Source organism: Ursus arctos, unplaced genomic scaffold (assembly GCF_023065955.2).
Source record: "Ursus arctos isolate Adak ecotype North America unplaced genomic scaffold, UrsArc2.0 scaffold_5, whole genome shotgun sequence".
Taxonomy (NCBI): domain Eukaryota; kingdom Metazoa; phylum Chordata; class Mammalia; order Carnivora; family Ursidae; genus Ursus; species Ursus arctos.
Window position 1 is genome coordinate 60,933,932 of NW_026623067.1, and position 27,368 is coordinate 60,961,299.

Sequence of the window (27,368 nt, forward strand, 5' to 3'; positions counted from 1 at the left end):
ATGACTCCCTCAGCCCCCATACGCCACTTTGGTGTGTGGATTATCTTGAGCTTAAGTCACTTTAGACCCTGAGGGCTCAGAAGAAACTTTTGTCCTCCCTTAACCACACAGAAGAATCTAAATTGGGGTCTTTCCCATAATAAGGATTATTAACAGAGATAAATTTTATCTGAGTGAGCCATCTGCATGGTAAGGCCAACATCTAATTACCAAACATCTGCTCATCTTATCGCTCTATGAAAGTGCATTCCTTTCATCTTAAGTCCCAGACGCCTACCTCCTTTTTAGTTCAGAATGACATATATACCTCATTGTGCCTATCTTTGGAATTTCCATGTCTACGCGAGTTCCTTATACCTATGCCTATTAAATTTGATTTTTCTCTTGTTAATCTGTCTCATGTGAATTTGATTCTTCGTGCAGCTAGAAGGACCTTTGAGGAGACAAGAATTCTTGCTCCCCAACAAAGGAAAGTGCAAAAACCCAAGGCCAGAGGCAGCGACCTTCAAACTATCCCCAGAGCTAAGCTGCCACTTTCAAATCGACTCTTCAAGCGCGCAAGGACCCTAGTGCTAAGGTAGAGAGACTGCGCATGTGCGGTAAGGCCCTTGCCAGTACCCGTAGCTTCCCTTTAGGTTTTGGCCCCGCCTACCACCAGCGCCCTCGTTTCCGGTTCAGCCCAGGAAGCTTCCGAGTGTTTCTGGCCCCGGCGTCTCTGGGCCGACCGTCTCTCCAACGTTTTTCCAGGTCTTTCGGTTGCTGGGGAAGGTAGTTGCCAATAAAGTTTCCCCGTTTCAGAGTCTGACGGATTGGGCCAGGTGCATCCTCTGTCCCCTTGCTCATTGCCCGCAGTCTTTCTAGGCTACAGGCAAGGAGTTTCAAGGCGTCATGGCTAGGGGCCGCTTCGGCCCGGCCGGTCTGAGGCCAGCTTTCGTTGCCCGCGGGCTCTCATGGCTTTTGGTCCCGCTGGTGTCCGCCTTAGCGTGAGTGGGTCCCTCCGCGCCCACGGACCTCCGTCTGCTGGACCCCATGGCCTCCGAGGCTCCGTCGCCTTCGTTGTCGCCGTCGTCACCTCCCTCCCCTGAGCCTGAGCTGGCCCAGCTGAGGCGGAAGGTGGAGAAGTTGGAACGCGAGCTGCGGAGCTGCAAGCGGCAGGTGCGGGAGATCGAGAAGCTGCTGCATCACACGGAGCGGCTGTACCAGAGCGCAGAGAGCAACAACCAGGAGCTCCGCACCCAGGTGCGCGGTCGGCTTCCAGCTCGGCGCCCCATCTAGCCCAAGGGGTGGCTTCCGAAGCCTCTGATAGCCTCGGAAGGGCTCCCTGGTAGGGCCCCAGAACTGCTTTATAGAGTATCTGAAAGAAATAAAAGCTCGCTAGTATTATAATTCTAAGTACATTTGAAGCTAGCCTAAGAGTTCGGGTTCCTCGATTTAGAGTAAGTGCGCAAGCTGCTGGTGGGAAGTGAACTTCATTACCTTACTTTTATTCTCACTCGTGACGTTCCCTTGGCATTAGGAACATTTGTATTATTTTTTCTGCATCACTTTTGAGTTTGTTAAAGCTCTGGACTTGAAGCAGAATTCCATTTATTACTCACTTGGTGTGTGAACTGATGCTGAGACTCAATTGTCCATAAAATGAGAGGGTTAGTACACATATGAAGGTTAAATCAGATTAAGCATGAACAGTTTTAGAGTTTTACAAACTGTTGAACACTATGCATGTGTCAGGTTGTTTTTCTGGGCATTTACCAGCTTGAATTTTCTGGTGAAAGTGGTGGGGGAGGGGGGGCTTTGTTAGAGACACTAACCAGCTAACTTCATGTTCATAAAATGGAGTAAGGATAAGTATTTATCTGTCACTTCTTTTTTTTTTTAATTTTAAAAAGGAGCATATTTTTCCCCAGCTTGATTGTTGGGCAGTTACACTCTCCAAACAAGTTATTTCCATGTAATTATTAATGTAAACTGTTGTGTAGTCCTTTGTAATATATTGGTATATTTCCTGAAACTGCACGTAAAAGCTGTATACTGAAAAATCGGCACTTTGTTATGCTTTGTTATCAAAGGGTGTCTGAAAATAACTGCTGAGATGTAGTGCATTGTGTGTTGTATAGGTTGTTAATATGACATTATAGAAACTAGTGTTTAGTTAGTAGCTAGTTCTCGAACACTTAAAATGAATGCATAAGGACTGTGCTAGGAGACTACACATATGGTTAAACTATCATGAGGAAAGGGGAGCAAAATATTCCTTTAAAATACCTTTTAAAAAACCCATTTATTATTCTAAATTTTTATTTTATTTTTTAAAGATTTTATTTATGTATTTGACAGAGAGCACAAGCAGGGGGAGCAGCAGAGGGAAAAAGAAGACTCCCCGCTGAGCAGGGAGCCGGATGTGGGGCTGGATCCCAGGACCCTGGCATCATGACCTGAGCAGAGGCAGACACTTAACCGACTGAGCCACCCAGGCGCCCCACTAAGTTTTTAATCTAAAGATCTAAAAGAGAACATTTCTGCTAGCCTTGAAGAGCCAGCATTTTGTTATTAGTGTGAATTTGATAGTGGTCTAATAAGAAAATTGAAATGCATAAAAAGCTTGACCCTACTGGTGATAGTAGTAACTCCTCTTTACCCTCTTCTTAGTGAGTCTCCCTTGGTGGTGGGTAGGGGTTGGTTAACTGTCATCTCAAATCACTAAATAATGTTTTACCTGGAGTGGTAAAAAGTTGGCTGGAGAATTGAGGGTGAGCTGGTAGAAAAACAGGTTTTGGACTCTGAAGAACCTTGGGCAAATTATTTGTCTCTTCAAGTTTCTCATGTAAAATGGTGATTAGCGCCACTATTCTGTAAGGAGTTTGGAAGAATTAATGAGAGCTTAGTGCCTATCATGTAGGAGATAATAAATTTATGAAGTTTATAGTAATAGTGGTAGTAGCTAGAGCCAGGACTGGGGCAAGGCAATCAGTAACCCAGGGCAAAAAATTTAAGGAGTACTCATTCTCTGGTAGAGACCCTGTACTTGTGAGAAGCTGAGAATGAGTGCCTCCTTAAATTTTGTGCTCTAGGTGCCTGGCTAGCTTCACTCTAGCTCCAGCGCTGGTGCTAATAGCATCTGGTAACTAATGAAGTGCCTGGATAATCTGTATATGGTCAGTCTTACCACCTTTCTTCTTTGAAGCTTTATGTGTCATTAAGTATTTAAAAGCTTGTTTTTTTAGTTAGTTTCATGACTATAGTAGACATTGTCTCAAACCCAGATCCTTTCCGAATGAAATGTATTTATGGTGGTGTTCCTCATCTGCTTATGGGTGTTTCCACACTGTTGCTTTGACGCTGGCATTCAGTTGAGGCACAGGGGAGACAGATGCCCTTCTGAGGCAGTTACCTCTCTTCCCTTCTGCTGCAGTTGTTTAGTCCTAAGACTACTATCTTCTGTTTAAAGAAAAAAGAAGTGCATTAAAGGGTAGAAGTGAGTATTAATATATTTAAGTGAATAGATAATTCCAGGTGGAGGACACTGAGTGATACTAGATAATTTAATCTGATGAATGGGAATTAATGGTTTTTGAAACTAACTCTTTAGGAACAACTGCTAAGTGATTAAAATTTTAGTATAAAAACATTCTTACTGTTAGAAATAAGGGATCATCTTCACAAAGTCCTATTTAGTTCATCTAAATTCATTTTGTTGGGAATATTTTGAGGTTTAGCAGGAGAGTATAAGAATAAAAACATTTCCCTCTACAAATGTGAAAAGTGAAAGAAATTTATAGTATTTTTAATTTTTCTGAAAAGGAAACTGGCTGCTTTGGTACTTCTCTAAAACTTCAACCAAGAAAAATAATTATTGTAATTTCAGGAGAATGGTGTGTATATTACTAGATTTCTAAATGGTCTATTTTCCTAAAGCCTTGTTTTCTTGTAGGTAGAAGAGCTCAGTAAAATACTCCATTGTGGGAGAAATGAAGACAATAAGAAGTCTGATGTAGAAGTACAAACAGAGAACCACCCTGCTTGGTCAATCTCAGGTATTCGGCTTATAGTGAAGATATCTTAGTGCTGTTACATTCACATCATGCTAAGGTGGAGTTTTCTTTAAATTTAAAGTAGGCATACATCTAGATAAATCTAAGAACTGTTATGTTGACTTCTCATATGATTTGGTATTTTGAGATTATCTCTGTTCCTCTGGTGGGAAAATAGAAATGTCATTCTATAAATATATAATAGTGCTAATGTGTTTTCGGTGACACATGAACTGAGTAATGTTTGTCGTGCTGTGAACCATCTACTCATACCTGGCCTTCCTTTTGATCAGGCACATATGTTTTCTTGTTGATGCGTTCCGCTTGGCATTGTGTTCAGTGTCAGTGTTTTAGGCCCTTATGGGAGTGATGAGCTCACAGCCACGACCTCATGAGTGGCAGTGTGAGGCAAAATAAGTGAGCAACTGAGTTTTAATAAATAGGGATCAGAAGAAATGATCTTTCCACTAAGTTTTGCCTTGTTTTATTCAGTATATGATTTAACTAAATTGTTAAACATGGCAATAGTATTAACATTACGTATTTGTATGATAAATTTTTTTTTAAAGTCATCATCATGAGAGAAATTTGACAGAAAAAACAACTCTTGATCTTTATTTCCATTGTCAATTAGTAATGCAACAGTATTCAGGTAGTATGTGATTAGAAGTTAAGAGTTGCTCTTTTCTTTTTTTTTTTTTTTTTGACAGAACACAACCTATTTACTTGTTTTCTTTCTTTATTCTTGCTATGGAAAATCCAAATCTACCTTTTTTTTTTTTTTACTTTTAATTTGACAACTAGTACTGAAGCTGATATTAGAATCAAGGTTATATACTTCTGCCAATTTATCTGCACCCCACATTTAATCTGTTAAATTGTATACAGTTGTAAGAATGTGGTATGTTAGCATTGTGTGCTGTATTATGTTCAGTGCTGGTGGTTTGGAATTAACTTCTCCTTATATACATTTTTCTAATATGATATCACCTAATTTGCTTTTGCTACAGATTATTATTATCAGACATACTATAAGGATGTTAGTCTTCCAAATAAAGTGACTGAGCTCTCAGTTCAGCAAGATCAGGATATCGAAGCTTCTACTTTTAATTCTGAAGACCAGTCACAAATAGAAAATGATGCTTACACTGGTACTGATACAACAGAACATGTTAAATGTGCAGAAGAGGACCATTTTGCCTCAAATTCAAATTCACAGGTAATAAGATGCTTAACGTGAAACTCTTTTTTTTTTTTTTAAAGATTTTATTTATTTATTTGACAGAGATAGAGACAGCCAGTGAGAGAGGGAACACAAGCAGGAGGGGTGGGAGAGGAAGAAGCAGGCTCATAGCAGAGGAGCCTGATGTGGGGCTCGATCCCATAACGCCGGGATCACGCCCTGAGTTGAAGGCAGACGCTTAACCGCTGTGCCACCCAGGCGCCCCTTAACGTGAAACTCTTGATACCCCAAAGTGTGTCCTTTGTTGTTATATAGAGAAAGAGACTTTTTAGTCCATTACAATGTATACAGGGTTTATATAACATTCTATGTATAATGATACAGTGAATATTACAGTTTTTAAGAAACAAAAATTAGAATTTATTAATATGTGTAACTTTTTCTAAAAAGTTGTGTTCTAAAAATTAATGATGTATATAAACTAAAAGAAAATTTGTCACTGTATTTTCACTCGACCAAAAATTTGGGCAACAGCCACAATATCATGTTCGTACTAATTTTTTTTTGAAGATTTTATTTTTTTAGTAATCTCTCTATCCAACATGGGGCTCAAACTCACAACCCCAAGATTAAGAGTCACACGCTCCACCGACTAAGCCAGCCTGGTGCCACCGCATTAACATTTTTTAATGCTTCCTTTATGTCAAATATCTTGCCACTTTTGCCTGAGTGCCATATAAATTTATTTAATTTGTTTGAATCAAGATCCCAGTAATTCCAGGACCCCAAGATCCAATATAACTTCTTAGTGTATGTTATCTCACATTATCTATAGCTTTTTTCTCCATATCTTTTAATTTTTTTTTCCCTTTGAACCTGTAATTATTTTTAAAGACTATTTCGGAATCTGTATTTTGTAGATAACTATCTTATGGTATCAGGCATCTGCTTTTGAGTAATGGTTGCTCACTCACTTTTAATGTCTTCAAAACTAGGTTAAAATTGAATTAACTAAAACACTAATAACTATTTTTTAAAGTGAACTAAACTGCAATTGATAGCCATCTCTTTCCATTGCAGAAATTGAAGTCTTATTATTTAAAATTGTTTTAAGTCTCTCTATTGTTTCTAATTCTACTAACTTTTAAAGTGGTAAAAGGAAGTTTTTGTCTTATTTGACATGAATGTATCTTACCTAGGAGCCAGCATCTGTATTAGCAGAAGATACGTCCTTAGAAGGTTCTTCATTAGCTGAAAGTTTGAGAGCTGCAGCAGAAGCTGCTGTGTCTCAGACTGGATTTAGTTATGATGAGAACACTGGACTGTATTTTGATCACAGCACCGGTTTCTATTATGATTCTGTAAGTATCTCGGACTGTTTACTGTTGTATGGTTGTATACTTGCAGCTTGACACCGAGTATTAAGCCCTAAGCTGAATTAAGAAAAGCAAGAAACTGCATTGAAAAATTAAATTTGATTTAAAGCTATTTGACATGAGTAAAGAGTTGTAAAATAGCTTATGATGCTACACTTCTATGTTTTTAATTAAATAAGTTAATTGTGTTCATTATAGATTAGTACTTCAGAAAGATCTGATCTTTTATATGTAAAGTAACACAAAAATGTTAGAGCATTTATTAATAAAAGCAGACAGTTAACTACGTTGTTGTAAAGTGTTTAAGGACTTCAACATTTTTTCATAGGATTTATAAAGAAGTGACATTGTTAATTCTAGGCTTGACATGAGATTTTTAAAAATTATTTCAAGTTCTTATGAATCCATTCGAGCTCTAGAAGAAGTTTTTTTTTTTGAATTCTCAATAGCATGTTTATTATTAGTTAGAAGTTCTTTGGCTTTTAAGCATTTCAGTTTTAAAAAAATCAATGTTAGCACTGAGAACTAGGGAATTTGTGTGGAATCAGACCACTGACTCGGACAGAACCTAAAAATAAAGCTTTTGACGTATAATTCAGTGTTATGGCTGTTGACATTCGTACTTAATTGTATTTCATTCAGGGTTTGATGACAATGATGATGGAACTTCCATACCTATATACCTCAGCCTCAGTGGTCTAGGCATGTGATCTAGTCCTCAGAAATTATAGAATGTGGTACCCAAAAGTGAAGCAGATGTTCACCATTCTGGTCATTGGAACTATTGTTAACGAAGCTAGGGAACATAATGATGATACTAAATAGTTAGAGAAAGGATTTCATTTGTTGTTGGTTTGTACTTGGTATACTTTGTAAATCCCTTGTAAAGAGAGGATTTTCTTTCACAGGAGTATGCTAATTGACCATGCTAATTAATACCCAGAAAATTAATGTTTAAACTCTTATTACCAAAGTGACTAGCTGTTACTTATTTGGTTTTGAGGAAAATACAGAGTTTACAAGTATATGATGTTAGTCTTCATCATTCTTCTGCCTTCCTTTCTGTATCTTTCTTCCTGACATCTCTTCTGTAGGTGGTTAGTTATATTCTGTTGTTATATGTTTCAGTAAATTAGGGACTTCATTGTTTTGCCCTTTTTATTGTATTAGTTTTCATTTTATTGTAATTAAATAGTTTTTCTTAAATTTTTGAAAATTATTTTGGACTGAAAGACATAAGAGATAAAACAAGTTTGAGTTGTAAAAGTTTTGTTATCACTGGTATTAAAGATTACTCATTATCTTCAAAAAATAGTGTTCTTAAAAGCAAGAAACACTGCTTTTGACTATATTTGGCATTTCTATTAAGTTTATTTTTTTATTTTGTCATACCTGACTAGAACTTACTGTTGTCTTGACTTTGAAAGGAAAATCAACTATATTATGATCCTTCCACTGGAATTTATTACTACTGTGATGTGGAAAGCGGTCGATATCAATTTCATTCTCGAGTTGATTTGCAACCTTATCAAACATGTGGCACAAAACAAAGTAAGGATAAAAAATTGAAGAAGAAAAGAAAGGATCCAGATTCTTCCGTAACAAATGAGGAAAAGGTAATGTCTTCGTAATTTTATTACTTAGTGATATAATTATGTCAAAGTTTTTGATGAAACTGGAAATCATCGTTCAGTAACTCTATTTCAAGCTCTGTATTTCATTAAGATAAGATATCAGAGTCTATCAACCAAGGAGCATTCACAGGGGGCAAAGATGGACTTTTTCACAAAATCTTAGTCACTAGAAGTAAAAGGAATTTCTTAAAGTTTGAAGGAGGTAGATTTAGGGCAGAATGAAATACTCACTCATATGTTACGTAATTTGAAAGAAGAGCAGTCAGACCCTTAACCAATAAGTTGATGTCAGGGCGCCTGGATGGTCCAGTCGGTTAAGGGTCTGCTTTTGGCTTGGGTCATGATCTTGGGGTCCTGGGATCAGGCTCTGTGCTCATGAGGAAGTCTACTTCTTCCTCTCCCTCTCTGTTCTCTGTCCCTCACTCGCTCTCTCAAATAAATAAATCTTAAAAAAATAAGTTGATGTTGTTGCACAATTCACAATAAAAGAATAGCACAGATTGTAAGTAGACTTAGATAAAACTTCTGCTTCTTAGTCATGTTGAGTAATTTCTTACCTATTAGCAAACATTAAATCAGTTGCTAGCAAATATAGGGTAGGTATGTATTTATTAGAAGTGGAAATTGGTGTCTATTTTTTTTTTTTAAAGATTTATTTATTTTAGAGCAAGAGACCAGGGGGAGAGGCAGAGGGAGAAAAGGGAATCCTCAGGCAGACTCCCTGCATTGCGGGGAGCCACATGTGCGTCTTGATCCCACAACATTGAGATCATGACCTGAGCCAAAAGCAAGAGTTGGTCGCTCAACCGACTGAGCCACCCAGGTGCCGTTGGTGTCTTTTGGGAAAATAGATTGGCCATTTGTATCAGTAACCATAAAAATGTTAATATTCTTTAACTGGAAAATCTCATTTCAGGTAATTTTTTTAAAAATCCAAAAAAAGAGGGGTGTCTGGTGGCTCAGTCAGTTGAGCGTCCGACTCTTGATTTCAGCTTAGGTTGTGATCTCAGGGTTGTGAGATCTAGCGCAATGTTGGGCTCCGTGCTCAGTGAGGAGTCGCTTGGGATTGTCTGTCTCCTTCTGCCCCTTTCCTTGCTCCTGTGCGTGCACGCGTCTGTGCGCGTTCTCTCTCAGATCTTTTTAAGAAATCCAGAGAAAAATGCCTTTGTGTAGTTACATAGCAATATTTTTAAGAACAGAAAGAAATTAAGAGTTCAAATGGCCTGCAAGATATTGAGTAAGAAAATGATAGTATGTTTAATTAAAAAAGCATTCTTTAGACCTTAAAATTGTAATTTATAAAGACTGGGGGGAATTTAAAAAATGCTTATGATACAAGGTTAAATTTAAAGAAGGAAAATATAAAAAACATTACCAGTGCTCTTACGTGTATTCCCCAAACAGATAAGGCTGGTGGTTTATATGAAGGAAAGGAGGCTTATTTGTTATATTGGCATTTTGTGAATTGTGGCAACTTCACTCTTGAAATTTCATGTAAGGTTTTTCTCTTAACCAAAGAAAAAAGTTTTTTTTAATGCTTAATACTAAAATTCACATATGGAATTAAGTTTCTTTTGGATTTACTTTATTTGATTTGCTTGTATTTCTCATATTTTCACTGATGTACCTAGGAATAAAAGAGAATGTGACTAAATACTAAAAGTGACTTTTCTGTTTGCTTTCAAGACCTCTGTTTTAATGACTTCGACCTGTTGCTAGTAGTTGAACTATTTGAAAGATTAGGTTGTGAAAGTACTTCTTTCTAGCAATGGAAAAGAACGTATAGGGTCCTTAAATAACTTTTTCTGACAAACTAGAGAATGAAATTTGAAAGTGTTTTTGTGAGATTTTAGTCCAGGTTAGCTCCCATAACTGCTCATCTTTACCATCCTTCTTCAGGGATGAACTTTAGGATAGGAACTTAAAAACAATCCTGTTGGGATTTTGAGAATTCCTCAAAGATTGTAAAAGGTAGCTGTGAAGCATGGGAGACTGTTTAGGACATCCTCATCTTTTTTTTTTTTTTTTTTTTTTAATTAAGATACTCTTGAGTGTCACTCTTTGCAGGTGGAGGTATGTGGAAAGAGATTGGCGTAAATAACTTGAAATATGCATATATGCCTTAATGCCCACATATAGGTCTCCTTTCTTATCTCTTAATGAATATTTATCTAACATTCTGGACTGGTAGATGGTTTTTAAGAAGTAGCACCTCCGGCATTTTCACTCATTCCCACTCCACATATGTTTTGCCAAAAGCAGTAATAATAAAATATACAAGATTGGAAACTGTTGTGTTTTTTTTTTAAGTATATATAGGGAAATTTTTGGCTATAATTCACAGCGGCCTTTAAAGCTTGTCATAGTTTTCCAGCTTGTTGTCCTTGTGCTTGCCTTTGATGAGTTTATGTTGCTGGGAGCATATATAGTTTATTATACTGTGAGTGTTTAGGTAGTCTCCAAACTGAATTTATGTTACTGTTAAAAATACGTGTTTAAGATGCTCTCATGTTTTATAAAATAACGAAAGAACATATGAATTCACTTCATCATGTTGCTTTAGGTAGAAAGAAAATTCAGAGTAAGTTACAACCAAAGGAAAAAGGAAAATAACTGATTTTTTTAAGTTTAAAGTAAAAAATTTGTCATAAGGTATGTCCGCTATACATGTATAATAAATAATAAAAGGCTTATGCCCGCTCATTTAGAATTTTAGAATAAAAGAGATGTAACTAATTCATCTATACTTTAAACTGTTTTGTACAATCAGACCAGCTCTATGAAAGTACAAAATTTTAGTGAAACTGTAGCTCTGCTACGTTAGGTAAGTCTGGATCTTTATTTTACTTTTTTTAAAGATTTATTTATTTGAGAGAGAGAGAGCATGCATGTGAGTGTGCGCAAGTCAGGGGAGAGGCAAAGGGAGAGAGTTTGGCCATGGAGCCCAACTTGGGGCTTCATCCCACAGTCCAAGAGATCATGACCTGAGCCAAAACAAGAGTTGGATGCTTAACCAACTGACCCACCATGTGCCCCACATCTGAATCTTTAAATCGCTTTTGTAATTAAAGCTGATTCTGTATTTTATGTGTTTTGACTTGATTATTGGTTAAAAGTTCAAGAAGAAAATTTAAGGTAGATATATTTTCTAGGTCTGCACTGTCCAGTAAGGTAGCCAGCCACTAGCCTCATATGTCTGTTGAGCACTTGAAATGAGGCTCGTCCTAACTTATGGTGTTTGTAAGTATAAATTACGGTATACTCAGTTTTGAAGACTGAAATTCTTGAAGTACAGAAAATCCATGTAAAATATTTCATTAATAGTGTTACAGTGATTATATGTTACTTATATATAATAAATGATAATATTTTGTAAATACTGGATAGATAAAACAAATTTTACCTGCTTTTACTTTTTTAATGTGGTTACTAGGAAATTTTAAAGTGTGTGTGTGTGTGTGTGTGTATGTATATATATATATATATATATGGCTTGCATTATATTTTTGTTGGACAAAAGTGGTCTAGGCCGTCACATGGTCCAAGCAATATGTGATAAGGGCTTGGACTGGGACAGGGAATAGGTAGGGAGAATTGGGATAAAGAGTAAGCAGTCTGTAGCACTTGGGAATGGATTCCGTGTGGTAGTTAAGGGGATGTCAAAGATAACTATAAGATTTTTTATTTGGGTGATAAGAGGATGGTAACGTCTTTAAGAAAGGGGACATGAAAGGAAGGGGGGTTATAGGTAATAGCTATGGGTATTTCATATATAAAGTTGTACATATATCTTCACTAATTCTTTGAAACACTTAACATTAAACGTTAGAAGATGGTCATGTTCAAGATATTTTCCCCTATTCCCACCTCCCCACTTATGTCTTTATAGGATTTGAATTCAGAAGATCAGAAAGCATCCAGTGTTGAACATATAAGCTACAGTGAGGGAGAAGATTTTGCAAATGTGAAAAAGAAGGCCAAAATAGACATTCATTACAAAAATAGTCCTCCCAAATTTACTGTTCCAGTTAGCAGAAAGACTACAGAATCTTCTCTTAATGAAAACATTTATAATTCGACGTCATTTAAAGAGGAGAAAATCATGGAGACTGATAGTGAGCCAGAAGAAGGTGAAATTACAGACTCTCAGACAGAGGACAGTTATGATGAAGACATTACCAGCGAAGACAATGTAACTGTAGAAGATAGTGAGGATGAAGGTGAGTAAATAACTACTGTTTAATTTTCTGTAAATAACCCAGTCTGGTCATTGTAAAAGAGCAACAGAGTTAAAAATGTTAGTTTATCTGCCAAAAAAACCTGTTTTAAACTGATTATTTTAATGACATCGTTGAAAATTATATGAGCTACCAACATAATGGTCACCAGTACCATTATGGTTATTTTTAGAGGGAAGAATTTGAATAAATGACTAATAGTTGGACCTTAAAGTTTTATTACATTGAGTGGCCTAGTCAATACGACAAAACCAAGTTGCATACATTTTAAAGTACATACTAAGGCTAATTTGGTGGGTTAGATATTTGTAGTCTACTTTTGTAACAGGGAAAAAGTAAATTGCCTTTAAAAAGTGTAGTCCAGGGGCAGCTGAGTGGCTCAGTCAGTTAAGCGTCTGCCTTCGGCTCAGGTTACGATCCCAGGGCATAGCATTTTACCTTTTTAGTGGTTTTGTATAATCAGACCAACTCTATGAAAGTACTAAATTTTAGTGAAACTGTAGCTTTGCTACGTTAGGTACGTCTGGATCTTTATTTTACTTTTTTTAAAGATTTATTTATTTGAGAGAGAGAGCATGGGTCCTGGGATCGAGCCCCGCATTGGGCTCACCCCGCTTCTCCCTCTCCCTCTGCTGCTCCTCCTGCTTGTGTGCATGCTCTTTTTCTCTCTGTTAAATAAATAAATAGAAATCTTTAAAAGAAAAAAAGTGTAGTCAGTGAATATAGCTACCTAGGTATTATGGTAAATCTTACAATTAAAAAAATTTATTTATTTATTTATTTATTTTAGAGAAAGAGAGCAGGGAGAGGGGCAGAAGGAAGGGGAGAGAGAGAATCAAGAGCAGATTCCACACTGAGGGTGGAGCCTGATTCAGGGCTCAGTCTCCTGACTCTGAGATCACAACCTGGGCTGAAACAAGAGTCGGATACTCAACTGACTGTGCCACCCAGGTGCCCCAAATCTTACATTTTTTTAATGCGAAGTCATAAAGACATACTTTGAAAGCCCAGGATTTTATATTAGGTTATATGAGCTTATTTTGTTCTTGATGCAGTTTCTCTCTCTCTTTTTTTTTAAGCAGGACTCAGGTTTTCTAAGTTAATACAAAGATTCTTGTTTAGGATATTTTCAAATTCCAACACCTTAAAAAAGAGAGAGAATTATTTATTTTGTAATTGTGATAGACCCTGAATTTCTTTAAGTTGTTCATTTTAAATTGATAAGTGTTAAAGCCTTATTAAGGATGTCATATAGCAGAATTTAAGAAGGTTGTTTCAAACAGAATTAAGATTTTTGATCAATACATTTTTTTGTTTTGTATTAAAGATTTTTATTTATTTGAGTGAGAGCGCACGTGAGCAGGGGCCTGGGAAGGAGTAGAGGGAGAGGGACAAGCAGACTCCATGCTGAATGTGGAGTTCTACGCGGGCTCAATTTCATGACCCTGACATCACAACCTGAGCCAAAATCAAGAGTCAGGTGCTAAACTGGTTGAGTCGCCCAGATGTCCCTTAATACATTTTATTTTATGGATGCTTCCTATTCCTGCCTAGAATTTTTTTCCATAGCATTTGAATTAATACTTACACATTTCTTTCTTTACCAGATGAAAAAATTTGGCCCCCATGTATTAGAGTAATTGTTATTAGATCACCAGTATTGCAGACAGGATCACTTTTTATCATTACAGCTGTAAACCCTGCTACAATTGGAAGGTAAAAATATTTAATGTTACTGTATTTGTGTATTTATCTTATTCCAGTAGATTGTATATTCCTCAAGTAGTTACCATAAAATGTGCGTGATACTTGTGAAGAGGCAGACACTGAATGATGTCCATATTCCTCCTTCTCCCACTCAGAAAATATTGTTGACACTTATCTTTGTCACAGGAATTTTGTCATTTTCTTACTTTGTACTGCTCTTTTTAGGTTTAAATTCCTTAGTTAAATCTAGTGTTTGTCCAGTATTTAATCCCCTTCCTCTGTTTCTTTTACCCCTTTGTAACTCATAACCAGCTTGGTAGAGTGGTAGGTTTTAATCATGAGTAGGATGATTTCATTACTACCCAACGGGAAAGAAAATCTGTCCTTAATTCATATTCTGTACAGTATCCTAGTTTTAAAATCTTGAAGAATAGTATGTCCTTTTACATATAGTAATAGAAGTGGTGGGAATGTAGTCAACAGATCTCAAATGATTGATGTTAGTGCAAAGGATATGCTCTCCTACTGGATGTTTATTATTATTTTTTTTTATAAAGATTTTTTTTTTTTTTTTTTTTTTTTTTTAGAGAGGGAGAGACAGCATGTGTGTGGAGGGACAGAGGAAGAGAATCTCAAGCAGACTCCACACTGAGCACAGAGCCTGACTCAGGGCTCGATCTCATGACCCAGGAGATCATGAGCTGAGCCGAAACCAAGAGTTGGACTCTTAACTGACTGAGTCACCCAGGCACCCCTGGATGTTTATTATTAACCTGGGGTAGATGTATCAAAAAATAAAAGTAATCCCGGAACTTCTTTCAAATGGGAAATTTAGAATAGGATTAAGGAAATGACTTAGTCTGATAGAGGGATTTGCATTTTAACATTATCTTTTAAAACAACAACAAAATCTTAAAAAATATATCTGTGTTAACTGTGTTCAATCTATATATGGTTCAAAAATTATTAAAGACACTTTACTTAACTCTGCAGAGAAAAAGATATGGAGCATACTCTCCGAATCCCTGAAGTTGGTGTTAGTAAGGTAAGCTCTTTAATTTTTCAAATATAGTGCCCTAGGTATGATTTTATAAACCCTCATTATAACAAAGCCTAGGGCCTTTTTTATTTAGTAGAAAGTTTAATAGTCCAGGTAGTAATGGAAATGAAAGCAATTCAGATTTGTTTGTTCCACTGCTTGTGAGAATAATTCTTTATCAAAATCAGAGTAAACTAAATGATGTTTAATTTTTAAGAGTCTGGAGCAGGAATAGAAATGTAGATTAAGTATTAAAGTAATACCATTTAACAAACATTTATTGAGTGAAGTAAATATGCTTGATACGGCAGTTCAAAAATGAATCAGACCTGGATTTAGGCTATTTTATTAGATGGTTACTGTTGAGTCCAGAGTATTTCACAACTCAAGAACTATCTGTCCTCTACCACCCAAGGCTCCATTTATAGCTTTTCCTATTTTTTCTTCTAATGGTTTCAGGAAAAAGAATACTTAGGTTTTTAAAACAAACAACATAGTTGCAACTTTAGTTACAAGTAGAAAAACAAAAGGTTTTGCTACTACTAATCTTTATATTTGCTATTTATCTTTTTCTTTACTGTATTTTCTATAGTTTTTCCCTCTCTTCTGTGGTGGTTATCTTTTTCTTTTCCTGACCTTTCATCATCCCCATTTTGTTTCTATTTAATAGACTATAATATGGATCAGAAGTATAATTTCATGTGATTTTTGTCTTTTGGGGATGAAATTTGTTTTCCTATAAGTCCACTTATTTTTACTTTATTTCAACTCATTCAGAAGGGAGGAAATTTTCATAATCTTAACTCCAACCAAATTATCTTGCTTTTTTACTTTACTTATGATCCTTCTGCCTCCAAAGAAAACCCACTCTATGATTTAAATAGCAATTCAGTCTAAAATATAGGTAGTTCTGTAGTGGCATTTCTACTCTTTCTTTCTTTAAAACTAAGATATTCACTGGTGGGGTAAATGGTTTGTTACTGTATGACATCAGTTTGACGATATTTATCACACATCCAGGTAGATGAAAAAAATTAAATAAAATCCCCAAATACTTCATATCAATATTAGGGGAAACTTGAATCTATCACTGGATAGGCGAAGACCTTCTAAGTTTAAAAAAATGGGGAAAAAATCACAGAAGACATCATTTTGAGTAATTAACTTTGAAAGGCAGAGTATGTGGGCACCTAGCTGGCTCAGTCAGTAGACTGTGGAACTCTTGATCTCCAGGTTGTGAGTTTGAGTCCCATGTTGGAGGTCGTGTTTGCTTAATTAAAAAAAAAAAAAGCAAACTAGGACGGTAAGACAAATACAACAAAATATATATCTTTTTATCTTTTATATTCTAAAATCTCATACAGATGCATTTTTTTCAAACCCCAGTGTGACACTGATAGATAACTGAGCGAAGGATATAAATAAACAATTCACAGTGCAGGGGATATCGTTACTATGGGAAAACCATTCAGTCTTTCTAAAAATTTTAAGAAATACAAATGAAGTCCAGATGTCAGTTTTCATTTGTCATATTTATTAAATTTCACTTCTGTTGGAAGCATAATTTAGAACAGCTCTTTGAATAAGGTTTCAAGTCAAAAGACTTGAAACTATTTAAATGCTTTGTTACAGTTATTAGTATTCTAAAGAACCCAGTTGAATAAAACGTATGAAGGACATGAAGGGAAAATTTACAGAAGAGGAAATCCATGTGGCTAAAAAATACAAGAAAAGATTTCAATCTTCGTAGTAATTGGGGAACTGCAAATTAAAATCCTGATACTGAGGTTTAATTTCATACCTGTGATGCTTGCAAAAACTAAAGATTCTGACAATACCAAATGTTGGTTAAGACTATATAGAGCAATAAAAATTCTTATAATTTACTTTTGGGAATATAAATTGGTACAACCACTTTGGAAAACAATATGGCAGCATCTAATAAAGTTTAAGATTTTGCACATACTGTGACTCAGCACTTTCATTCTTAAGAATATACCCTTGAAAAACCCTTGCATTGTCTAAAGAAGGTTGCATGTATGAGAATGTTGATAGAAACATCTTAAAAAGTAAGACCTTGGGGGGAAAAAACTGGGTGTCCATCATCAGAAGAATATGCTGAAGAATCCATACAGTGAGTTTTACCGTTCAGCAAAATGGCAAAACTGTACACACTTCATGTACCTCACGATATAATATTAAGCCAAAGAAGCCAAATAAAAGAACTACGTACAGTAACATATGTTTGTCAGAACCTATCAAACTGTAAATTTAAGATCTGTGAATTTTCTGTATATAAATTATGTCTCAAAATATTCATACAGTGTAATTCCCATTTATGTCAAGTTCCAAACCAGGCAAAATAAACATGAATTGTTTATGAATGCATACATAAGGGTGAAAGTAATAAAGAGATATCATGATTCAATATTGAACCTTTGAAAAGAAAGGATGTGGGATGGACAGAGTGAGTTACACATCCATGAATAATAGGTTTTCTTTTAAATATCTGGGGCATGGGGGTTTGAGTGGCTCGGTCAGTTAAGTGTCTTGACTCTTGATTTCAGCTTAGGTCATGATCTCAGGGTCCTGAGATTGAGCCCTGTGTTGGACTCCATGCTCAGCGTGGAATCTGCTTGGGATTCTCCCTCTCCTCTCCCTTTGCCCTTCCCCCTACTCACACCCTCTCTCTCTCAAATAAACTAAATTAAAATCTAAAAAAAAATATCTGAGTCAAATATGGCAAAATTTATTAAAGCTGGGTCATGGGCGGACCAGTATATTTTGCATGTTTGGAACACTTTATAATTAGTTTGTTTATGAAAAATTTTTTTTCTTATTTTTTTCAAAGGTTTTATTTATTTGACAGAGCACAAGTAGGGGGAGAAGCAGGCTCCTTGCTGAGCGGGCAGCCCAATGTGGGGCTTAATCCCATGACCCTGGGATCATGACCTGAGCCAAAGGCAGACACTTAACTGACGAGTCACCCAGGCACCCCTGTTTATGAAAATTTTTAAGAACAACTTCATTGAGATACACTCCACATCCTGTATACAATTTATGCATTGGAAGTGTATAATTCAAAGGTTTTTCGTGTATTTAGAGTTGTGTAGCCATCACCACAGTTTCAGAGCATTTCCTTTTTTTTTTTTTAAAGATTTTATTTATTTATTTGAGAGCGAGAGCGCGCGAGGAAGTGCACAAGTGGGAGAGGCAAAGGGGGAGGGAAGAAGCAGGCTCCCAGCTGAGCAGGGAGCCCGATTCAGGGCTTGATCCCAGGACCGGAAGATCAGGACCTGAGCCGAAGGCAAACGCTTAACCAACTGAGCCACTCAGGTGCCCAGTTTCAAAACATTTTCATCACCATTAGAGGAAACATAGTAATAGTCACTCCCCATTTCCTTTCAACTCCCACAGGCCTAGGCAGCTGCAGTCTTTCTGCTTCTGTGGATTTGCCTGTTCTGCACATGTCATATAAATAGAATCCTGTATGTAGTTGTTTTTACGTAGCGTTTTCACTTAATATGTCTTCAAGATTCATTCATGTTGTAGCATACATCAGTACTTTATTTCTTTTTGTTGCTGAATAATAACACCAGTGTATGGATATACTGCATTTTGTTTATTTATCAATTGGTTGTTGTTTGAATTGTTTCTACTTTTTGGCTACTAAGAATAATGCTGCTGTGAACATTCATGTACAAGTTTTTATTTGAATGTATGTTTTTATTACTCATGATATATACCTAAAAGTAGAATTGCTGGGTCCTCCGGTAACTCTGTTTAACGTTTTGAGGAACTGCTGTACCCTTCCAAAGCAGTTGTACAGTTTTACATTCCCCCCAGCAGTGTATTATTTATGAAATTGTAAATTAAATGTCTGCAGTTCTTTATCCATTTAAATAGGCAGGTACTGAGTATATGCCATTATATGTGAGGCTCTGTGTTATATGTACTGAGTGGTAAGCAAAAATGTAAACTAAGCAGTAATTGTGAGTATCACAGGTGCAGTAATTTTGTGTAGTGTAATTGTTATGTAAACAAAGTACTGTGGAGCAAGGAGGGGATGATTGGTTCTGAGTGTTGGAAATCTGGGAAACTTCCCTGAGAAGTTCAACTTGAGGGGCACTTGGCTGGCTCAGTCAGTAGAGCATGCGACTCTTGATCTCGGGCGTTGTGAGTTCGAGCCTCATGTTGGGTATATTTAAAAAATAGAATCTTTAAAAGAAAAAGTTCAGCTTGAATGTTTGAAATCACCTTTTATATTAAGAATTTTTAATGATAAAGACCAGTACTTTTATTAGGTGAAAAAAATAGTTTCAAATGTTTTAAATAGTATAATCTCAACTATATTATAAAAGTAGAAAGTGTAAGACACACACTGAATTATTAATGGCAGTAATAGGTGGAGTTATAGCCTTTACATTTCTACCAGAGGCATTGTTATACTTTCGTATTGAGGAAAAAAAGTATTAAAAATAGTAAAATTTGGGGCACCTGGCTGGCTTAGTCGATAGTGCGTGGAACTCCTGATCTTGGGATCATGAGTTTGAGCCCCATATTAGGCATAGAGCTTACTTAAAAAAAATAAAGGATAAAATAATAAAAATTATCGTAGACAAGTCTGTCACATCCTATGAGAGAAATTATGGTTTTAAAAAAAGTATACTTTATAATTACCTCGTTCTGTTTTGTTTTTTTTTTTTTTCTTTAAGTTTCATGCAGAAGTTTATTTTGACCATGACTTACAAAGTTATGTCCTTGTGGATCAAGGTAGTCAAAATGGTACAATTGTTAATGGAAAACAGATTCTTCAGGTAAGTGTGTGTGTGTGTGTGTGTGTGTGTGTATATATATATATATTAATGACTTGTACGTAAGTCTTAAAAAATGAACTGAAATTTTTATTCTGAAGGCCATGGTTATTATATGTATAATTTGGTTCAGATTACTATTCAAGCCCAAAAGGGGAAGGGGATTCCCAGAAAGGGCTGAAAAAAGTATATATGTAAGTGCATACTTAACTCTTGAGTTTTATCTTCTAATTATGTATCTATGCCTTATTTTAGAAGTAAATGCATTTTAAAGCTATTCAGAGTAAATGTTCTTAAGTAACTTAAAAGGCACTCCTTTTTTTGTGTTCTTTAAAAAATTCTTTTAGTGGAAATGTTGCTAAACTAGATACTCCTTGAAGCCAGTGGCCAGGTCGATCCATTTAACTCTTCTATCACCAACGTTTGGCAAGGTGCTTGGCACATATAACATACGGAAGAAAATAAATGGAAGGGAGTGGGGGAGGCCTTATTCTAAGTCTGTAAGAATAAAAAATGAAATAAAACTGAAATATCAGAGAAGAAAAAAGGGAAATATGCATTTAGCCCCTTAACACTTTATCTTTTTGACTGTGATGGTTATTCATTTTGGTAATAGATTGTTTGATGTTTGGGTTGGGTATTTCTCTAGGATTATGCATGGAGATGAGATTAGCGGGTTTTGGTAATATAAAAGAAGTTGCTCAGTTCAGGTATCTTCTCCACTAGTTGAACATTATATCATCCTCAAGTTGTGGAAATTTGTGCTGTGTGTGCATATGTGTGTCTCTTTCATTGAGAACCATCCTAAATATCTTTTTGTTTTAATCAGACATTACTTACAGTAGACGTAAAATAATCTTATGTAACTTTCTTGGGTTTCTGTTTTGTAATTTTTTCCTTTAGCCTAAAACTAAATGTGACCCTTACGTACTTGAGCATGGTGATGAAGTGAAAATTGGAGAGACTGTGCTGTCTTTTCACATCCACCCTGGCAGTGATACCTGTGATGGCTGTGAACCAGGACAGGTTCGAGCTCACCTTCGTCTTGATAAGAAAGATGAATGTTTTGGTATGTGAAGCGTATTGTTGCACGTAGGCATGATAACTTTCTTGTTTAACTCACTGGGGTGTTCTAAAAAAGTACCAGCTACCAGCTTTGAATTTGATGTAATACTGTATTGAGATACATTTATATTTTAGTAAATATTGTCACAGGAGACTAAGAAATGACATGTATTTGAAAATTGAAATCTATGCTAGTCAGTTGATTTTTTTAAGCTAGTAGATTATGATTTTAGTTGATTTTTCTGTGCAACAATTTAGGTGTGGTGTTACAGCATTAGGTTGCTTTCTGACCCATAAGGTAATCATTAGCTATTTTTGCTAGTAGATTTTAATAGGTTTTGGAAGCAGCACAGCAGTGATAGCTAAATGTCCTTCAAAAGGGTACTTGTGACATAATTATAGTAAAGATTGGTTTCCTTTTGACTTCTATTTATGGATGTGAAAAAGTCATCCATGGTTAAACTGTCATATAATAATATAGAAAATAATAGGCTGGGGTATTAAGAGCTATTGGTTGATATGTTTGCTTTCTTTTTTTTATGATTTTACTTATTTGAGAGAGAGTGCGAGCGAGCTCTAACCGGGGGGAGGGGCAGAGGGAGAGGGAGCCCAGTGTGGATCTTGATCCCAGGACCTGGGGATCATGACCTGAGCCGAAGGCAGATTCTTACTGACTGAGCCACACAGGCGCCCCAATATGTTTGCTTTCCTACTTAGAGCTTCTGTTGCTGTATCATCTCTCTCTATACCTTTATTTTCTATAATAACACTGTAAGAGGTTGCTATCTTACTTAAATCCACTCATCAAAGGCTTTTTAAATTTTAAATATTTTTACCAGTAAGAAGTAAACTTTTTTACATCAGATTTTTCCCCCAAATACCAACTATACATGTTCATTGTATACTTTGTTTTCTGATACTAGATTATGAAAATGAGTATGGTACATTACACAGTAATGTGAATCTTGGATTCAGTGATTTTTACATGCCTACATTCCTTCGGAAAGTTAACAGTATTTCTGCATTTGAAATTCTGTGTGTGTTTTTGTTTGGTTTTGTTTTGTTTTTAAAGATTTTATTTATTTATTGGACAGAGACAGACACAGTGAGAGCGGGAACACCAGCAGAGCGGGTGGGAGAGGGAGAAGCAGGCTTCCCACCGAGCAAGGAGCCCGATGCGGGGCTCGATCCCAGGACCCTGACATCATGACCTGAGCCAAAGGCAGACGCTTAACGTCTGAGCCACCCAGGCACCCCAAAATTCTGTTTTAATAATCATATCAAAAAATAAGATGTTGTGTTCTTTTGTTATCTATACTGTGGCATTCCTATAGTCTTTAGGATTTGGTTTACTTTCCAAGTAGATTTAGTTACCAAAATGCTGAAACGATAGCACCACAATCCAAGATTTTTAATATGAATTATATGAAGATTCTTTTATATTAATTAATATATATTAATTTGAGCTTTTAGTTAATATGCAGATGGAATAGTATTAATTATTATTAAATAACAATTTTGTATAAAATCTGTCAGACTTAGTATTTTTTTTTTTTAATCAAACTCAACTTTTTCCTTTTAGTTGGTCCAACGCTAAGTAAGGAGGAAAAAGAGTTGGAAAGGAGGAAAGAATTAAAGAAAATACGAGTAAAATATGGTTTGCAGGTAAGGATGTTAAATATTGTTACATTTGTTAATTATGTACCTGGTTTTGAGTAAAAATGTCTTTAGATATGTATAATCCATTTTATATATAAAACAGCTATTTAAAATGATTTTGAGATTTATATAATTTCTGTTATTTGGTTACTATTTACTTCAACTACTATTGAGGCTGGAGTAGAAAAATGACAATACCCAACATTCAAATAGCCATTTCTGGTTTTTAAAAAACTTAGATTAAGATGGTGGCATTGAAGAACATTGTTGGAGTACTGGTACTTCCTGATTTCCAGACTTATTAAAAACCACAGTAATTAAGACATTACAGTATTGGCATAAAGATGAATAGGTTGGGGGAAATAATGAGAAGTAGATTTGCAGATAGACACATAGATGCGTGTGTGTGTGTGTGTGTGTGTGTGTGTGTGTGTGATTTTTAACAAAGGTGTGAAGGCAGTTTGGTGGAGAAAGGATGGTGTTTTTCAACAAATGTGCTGGAACACTTGGACAGCCATATGCAGAAACAATAGAACTTTGATCTACATCTTGTGACGTGTATAAATATGAACTCAAAATGGAGCATAAATTGAATTTTAAACTATTAAGTTTTTAGAAGCAAACCTTTTTTAAAAAATGTTATGCAAAGGGTTTTTAAGATACCTAACACCAAAAGCACAATCTATAAAAGAGCAAATTAATAAATTGCACTTCCTCCAAAACTTCTGTTCAAGGACACTGTTAAGAGAATGAAAAGATAGGGGGCACCTGGGTGGCTCAGTTGGTTAAGCGCCTGACCCTTGACCTCAGCTCAGGTCTTGATCTCAGGGTTGTGAGTTCAGGTCCCTCTTTGGGCTCCATGTTGGGCATGGAGCCTACTTAAAAGAGAATGAAAAGATAAGCCACAGACTCGGAAAAATCCTTTTTTTGATACAAATCCGTTATCTGATAAAAACCATAGATCTTATATCTGGAATATATAACGAAATCCCAAAACTGAATAAGAAAATTTTTTTTATTTATTCATTTTTTATATTTCAAATTTTTATTTTAATTCTAGTTTAACATACAGTGTAATATTGATTTCAGGAATAGAATTTAGTGATTAATCACTTATGTATAACACCGAATGATCATCATAACAAGTGTCCTCCTTAATACCCATCACCCATTTAGCCCATCCCCCACCCACCTTCCCCGTCACCCTTCCTTTGTTCTCTATCATTAGGAGTCTCATGTGGTTTGCTTCCATCTCTCTTCTTTTTCCTTCCCATATAGTCATGTGTTTTGTTTCTTAAATTCCATGTATGATTGAAATCATGATATTTATCTTTCTCTGACTTATTTCACTTAGCATAATACACTCATTCCACGTCATCGCAAGTGACAAGATTTCATTCTTTTTGATGGCCGAGTAATATTCCATTGTGTATATGTACCACCTCTTCTTTTTTTTTTTTTTTTTTTTTTTAAATACCACCTCTTCTTTATCCATTCATCAGTTGATGGATATTTGAGCTCTTTCCATAGTTTGGCTATTGTTGGTAATGCTGCTGTAAACATTGGGGTGCATGTGCCCCTTCAAGTCTGTATTTTTGTATCCTTTGGGTAAATACCTAGTAGTGCAATTGCTGGATCATAGGGTAGCTCTAGTTTTAACTTGTTGAGGAATCTCCATATTGTTTTGCAGAGTGGCTGCACCAGTTTGCCTTCCCACTAACAGTGTAAGAGGGTTCCCCTTTCTCCACATTCTCACCAACATCTGTTGTTTCCTGTGTTAATTTTAGCCATTCTGACAGGTGTGAGTTGGTATCTTGTTTTGATTTTCCCTCAAGATGTTGAGCATCTTTTCATGTGTCTGTTAGCCATCTGGATGTTTTCTTTGGAAAAATGTCTATTCATGTCTTCTGCCCATTAATAAAATAATTTACAAATGAGCAAAAGAGGGGCATCTGGGTGGCTCAGTCCGTTAAGCTTCTGCCTTCCGCTCAGGTCATGATCCCATGGGTCCTGGGATAGAGCCCTGCCTTGGGCTCCCTGCTTAGCAGGGAGCTTGCTTCTTCCTCTCCGTCTGCCCCTCTCCCTTGCTTGTGCTCTCTCCTTCTCTGTCTCTCTCTCAAATAAATAAAATCTTCAAATTAAAAAAAAAATGAGCAAAAAAGAGGCGCCTGGGTGGCTCAGTTGGTTAAGCATCTGTCTTCAGCTCGGGTTATGATCCCAGGGTCCTGGGATTGAGCCCCGCATTGGGCTCCCTGCTCAGCGGTGAGTCTGTTTCTCCCTCTCCCTCTGCCCCTCCTCCCTGCTTGTTCTCTCTCTCTCTCTCTCCCTCTCTCAAAATCTCTAAGATTTTATTTGAGAGAGAGAGAGAGAGCAAACACAGGCAAGTGGCTCTGTCCAGTTAAACGTATGCCTACCATGTGATTCACTGTTCTACTCCAAGAGAAATGAAAGTATATGTTCACACAAAGACTTATAAACAAATGTTCATGACAGTTTTTTTCTTTCTTTTGAAAACCTTTTTTAAAAATTTTTAATTTTTATTACCAAAGCATGGTTAACATACAATGTTTTATCAGTTTCAGATGGAAAGCATAGTGATTTGAGAATTCTGTGCTTTATGTGATACATAACACAATAAGTGGAATTACCATCTGTTACCATATGTTATTAAAATATTATTAACTATATTCCTATGCTGTACTTTTCACCTCCATGACTTATTTTATGACTGGAAATTTGTACCTCTTAAACCCCTCTGTATTCATGAGTCTGTTGCTAGTTTTTGTTTCTTTTGTTTTTTAGATTCTATATATAAGTGACATTGTGTTGCATTTGTCATTCTCTTGACTTAATTTCACTTAGCATGCTAACTTCTAGGCCTGTCTATGTTGTCACAAAGGGCAAAATCTCATATTTTATGGCTGAGTGACATTCCTCTGTGTGTGTGTGGTGTGTACATGTGTGTACACCACATCTTTAGCCATTCATCTCTTAATGGACACCTGGGCTGCTTCCATATCTTGGCTGTAAATAGTGCTGCAGTAGACATCGGGGTGCTTATGTCTTTTCAAATTAGTGTTCTCATTTTCTTTGGGCAAATATACAGTAGTGGAATTCCTGGATCCAATGGTATTTCCATTTTTAATTTTTTGAGGAACCTCCATCCTGTTTTCCACAGTAGTTGCACTAATTTACATTCCAACCAACAGTGCATGAGGATTCCCTTTTCTCCACATTCTCACCAGCACTTACTATTTCTCGTCTTTTGCATACTACCCATTCTCGTCCATGTGAAATGGTATTTCATTGTGGTATTAGTAGCTTTTTTCCTAGTAACCAGAAGTGGGGGAAAACTCATGTATCTATCATGAACGGATAAACAAATTACGGCATATCTATATGGTCAAATACTCTTTAGCAATAAAAAAACATGAGCTGTTGATACAAGCTGCAATATGGATGAATCTCAGAATAATTATGCTGAGAGAAAAAAAGCCAGACAGCAAGAGTATGTACTGTATATATCCATTTATATAAAATTCTAGGAGAGCAAACGAACATATCATAACAGAGAGTAGTGGTTGCCTGGATACAAGAGAGGAAGCGGGCAAGGGAGGCTCTATAGGGATGGATTACAAAGAAGAGTGAGGATACTTTTGTGGGAGATGGATATATGTATTATCTTGATTGTGTTGATGGTTTCATAGGTGTATACAAATCCCCAAAGTATCTAATTGTATGTTTTATGTGTCATTTATTTTATGTTAATTACATATTGTTAATTATGGCAATAACATTTTAAAAAAGCATTACCATTTAATCTTATCAATAGACCAGGAAGATAATTAGTATTGCGTGTACATTTGACAGTCTAAACTAAGGGTCACTCAGCTGCTAAATGGCAGAATTAGATGTGAAATCTAGGTCTCTTTTTTTTTTTTAATATTTATTTATTTAAGTAATCTCTATACCAAATGTGAGGCTTGACCTTACGACCCTAGGTTCAAGAGTTGCACGCTTCTCTGAGCCAGTCAGATGCCTCTGGAATCTAGGGCTTAAGTGGATTTGTCCAGTGGTTTTAAACTCCATGAAGATGTGGGGGAAAATGCTGCCAGAATAACATATTTTTCTGCAAAATTGTGTTTTTTGTTACTTTCATACTGTGAGAAATCATAATAGAAAAAATGTTGAGGGGCTAATTTGGGAGGAAAATAGAAGATAATAAGGAGAGAATAAAATGTTTTCTCAAAAGTTTAAACTCTTTTTGTCTTCTGGGGGAAAACCTATTAGGGTTGGTGGTTCTATATTTTTCTTCTCTGTTTAAAATCAAAATGAAGTAAAAGTTTCTGTGGTACTTTCCTTGAATTGTATTAGCATTCCCTAGCATCTTTCAGGAACATTGTAATTTATATAAAGATCAACAAGTCGTAACAGAGGGAAAGAGAAGCCTTCTCTGAAGCCCAAGCTAAATTGACTACCTCTTCTTTGCATATGCAGAAGACATACTTCTGTTGTTGAACCAGTCAGACAGTAGCATGCTGAAGAGCAGATGTGTCTGCCTTCTGGGATTACAAGTTTCTTTGCATACCACACTTTTTATTCAGTAAATATTTCTTGAGTGG

At 36.1% G+C, this 27,368-nt stretch overlaps 1 protein-coding gene across 3 annotated transcripts in view; it reads left to right on the forward strand.

Annotated features, from left to right (window-relative positions):
* Positions 1-644: 644 nt before the first annotated feature.
* AGGF1 (angiogenic factor with G-patch and FHA domains 1) overlaps positions 645-27,368 on the forward strand; it is a 41,703-nt gene continuing 14,979 nt past the window's right edge. For all 3 annotated transcript variants that reach the window (XR_007190419.2, XM_026498748.4, XM_026498747.4), the window contains exons 1-11: positions 645-1,239; positions 3,932-4,034; positions 5,042-5,250; positions 6,414-6,575; positions 8,018-8,206; positions 12,114-12,444; positions 14,070-14,178; positions 15,163-15,214; positions 19,924-20,025; positions 20,926-21,091; positions 22,670-22,752. Coding sequence is in view for 2 of the 3 variants with exons in the window: in XM_026498748.4 (XP_026354533.2) it covers positions 1,030-1,239; positions 3,932-4,034; positions 5,042-5,250; positions 6,414-6,575; positions 8,018-8,206; positions 12,114-12,444; positions 14,070-14,178; positions 15,163-15,214; positions 19,924-20,025; positions 20,926-21,091; positions 22,670-22,752 (1,716 nt within the window). In the remaining variant the exon portion in view is untranslated. The remainder of the gene's footprint in view (positions 1,240-3,931; positions 4,035-5,041; positions 5,251-6,413; positions 6,576-8,017; positions 8,207-12,113; positions 12,445-14,069; positions 14,179-15,162; positions 15,215-19,923; positions 20,026-20,925; positions 21,092-22,669; positions 22,753-27,368) is intronic.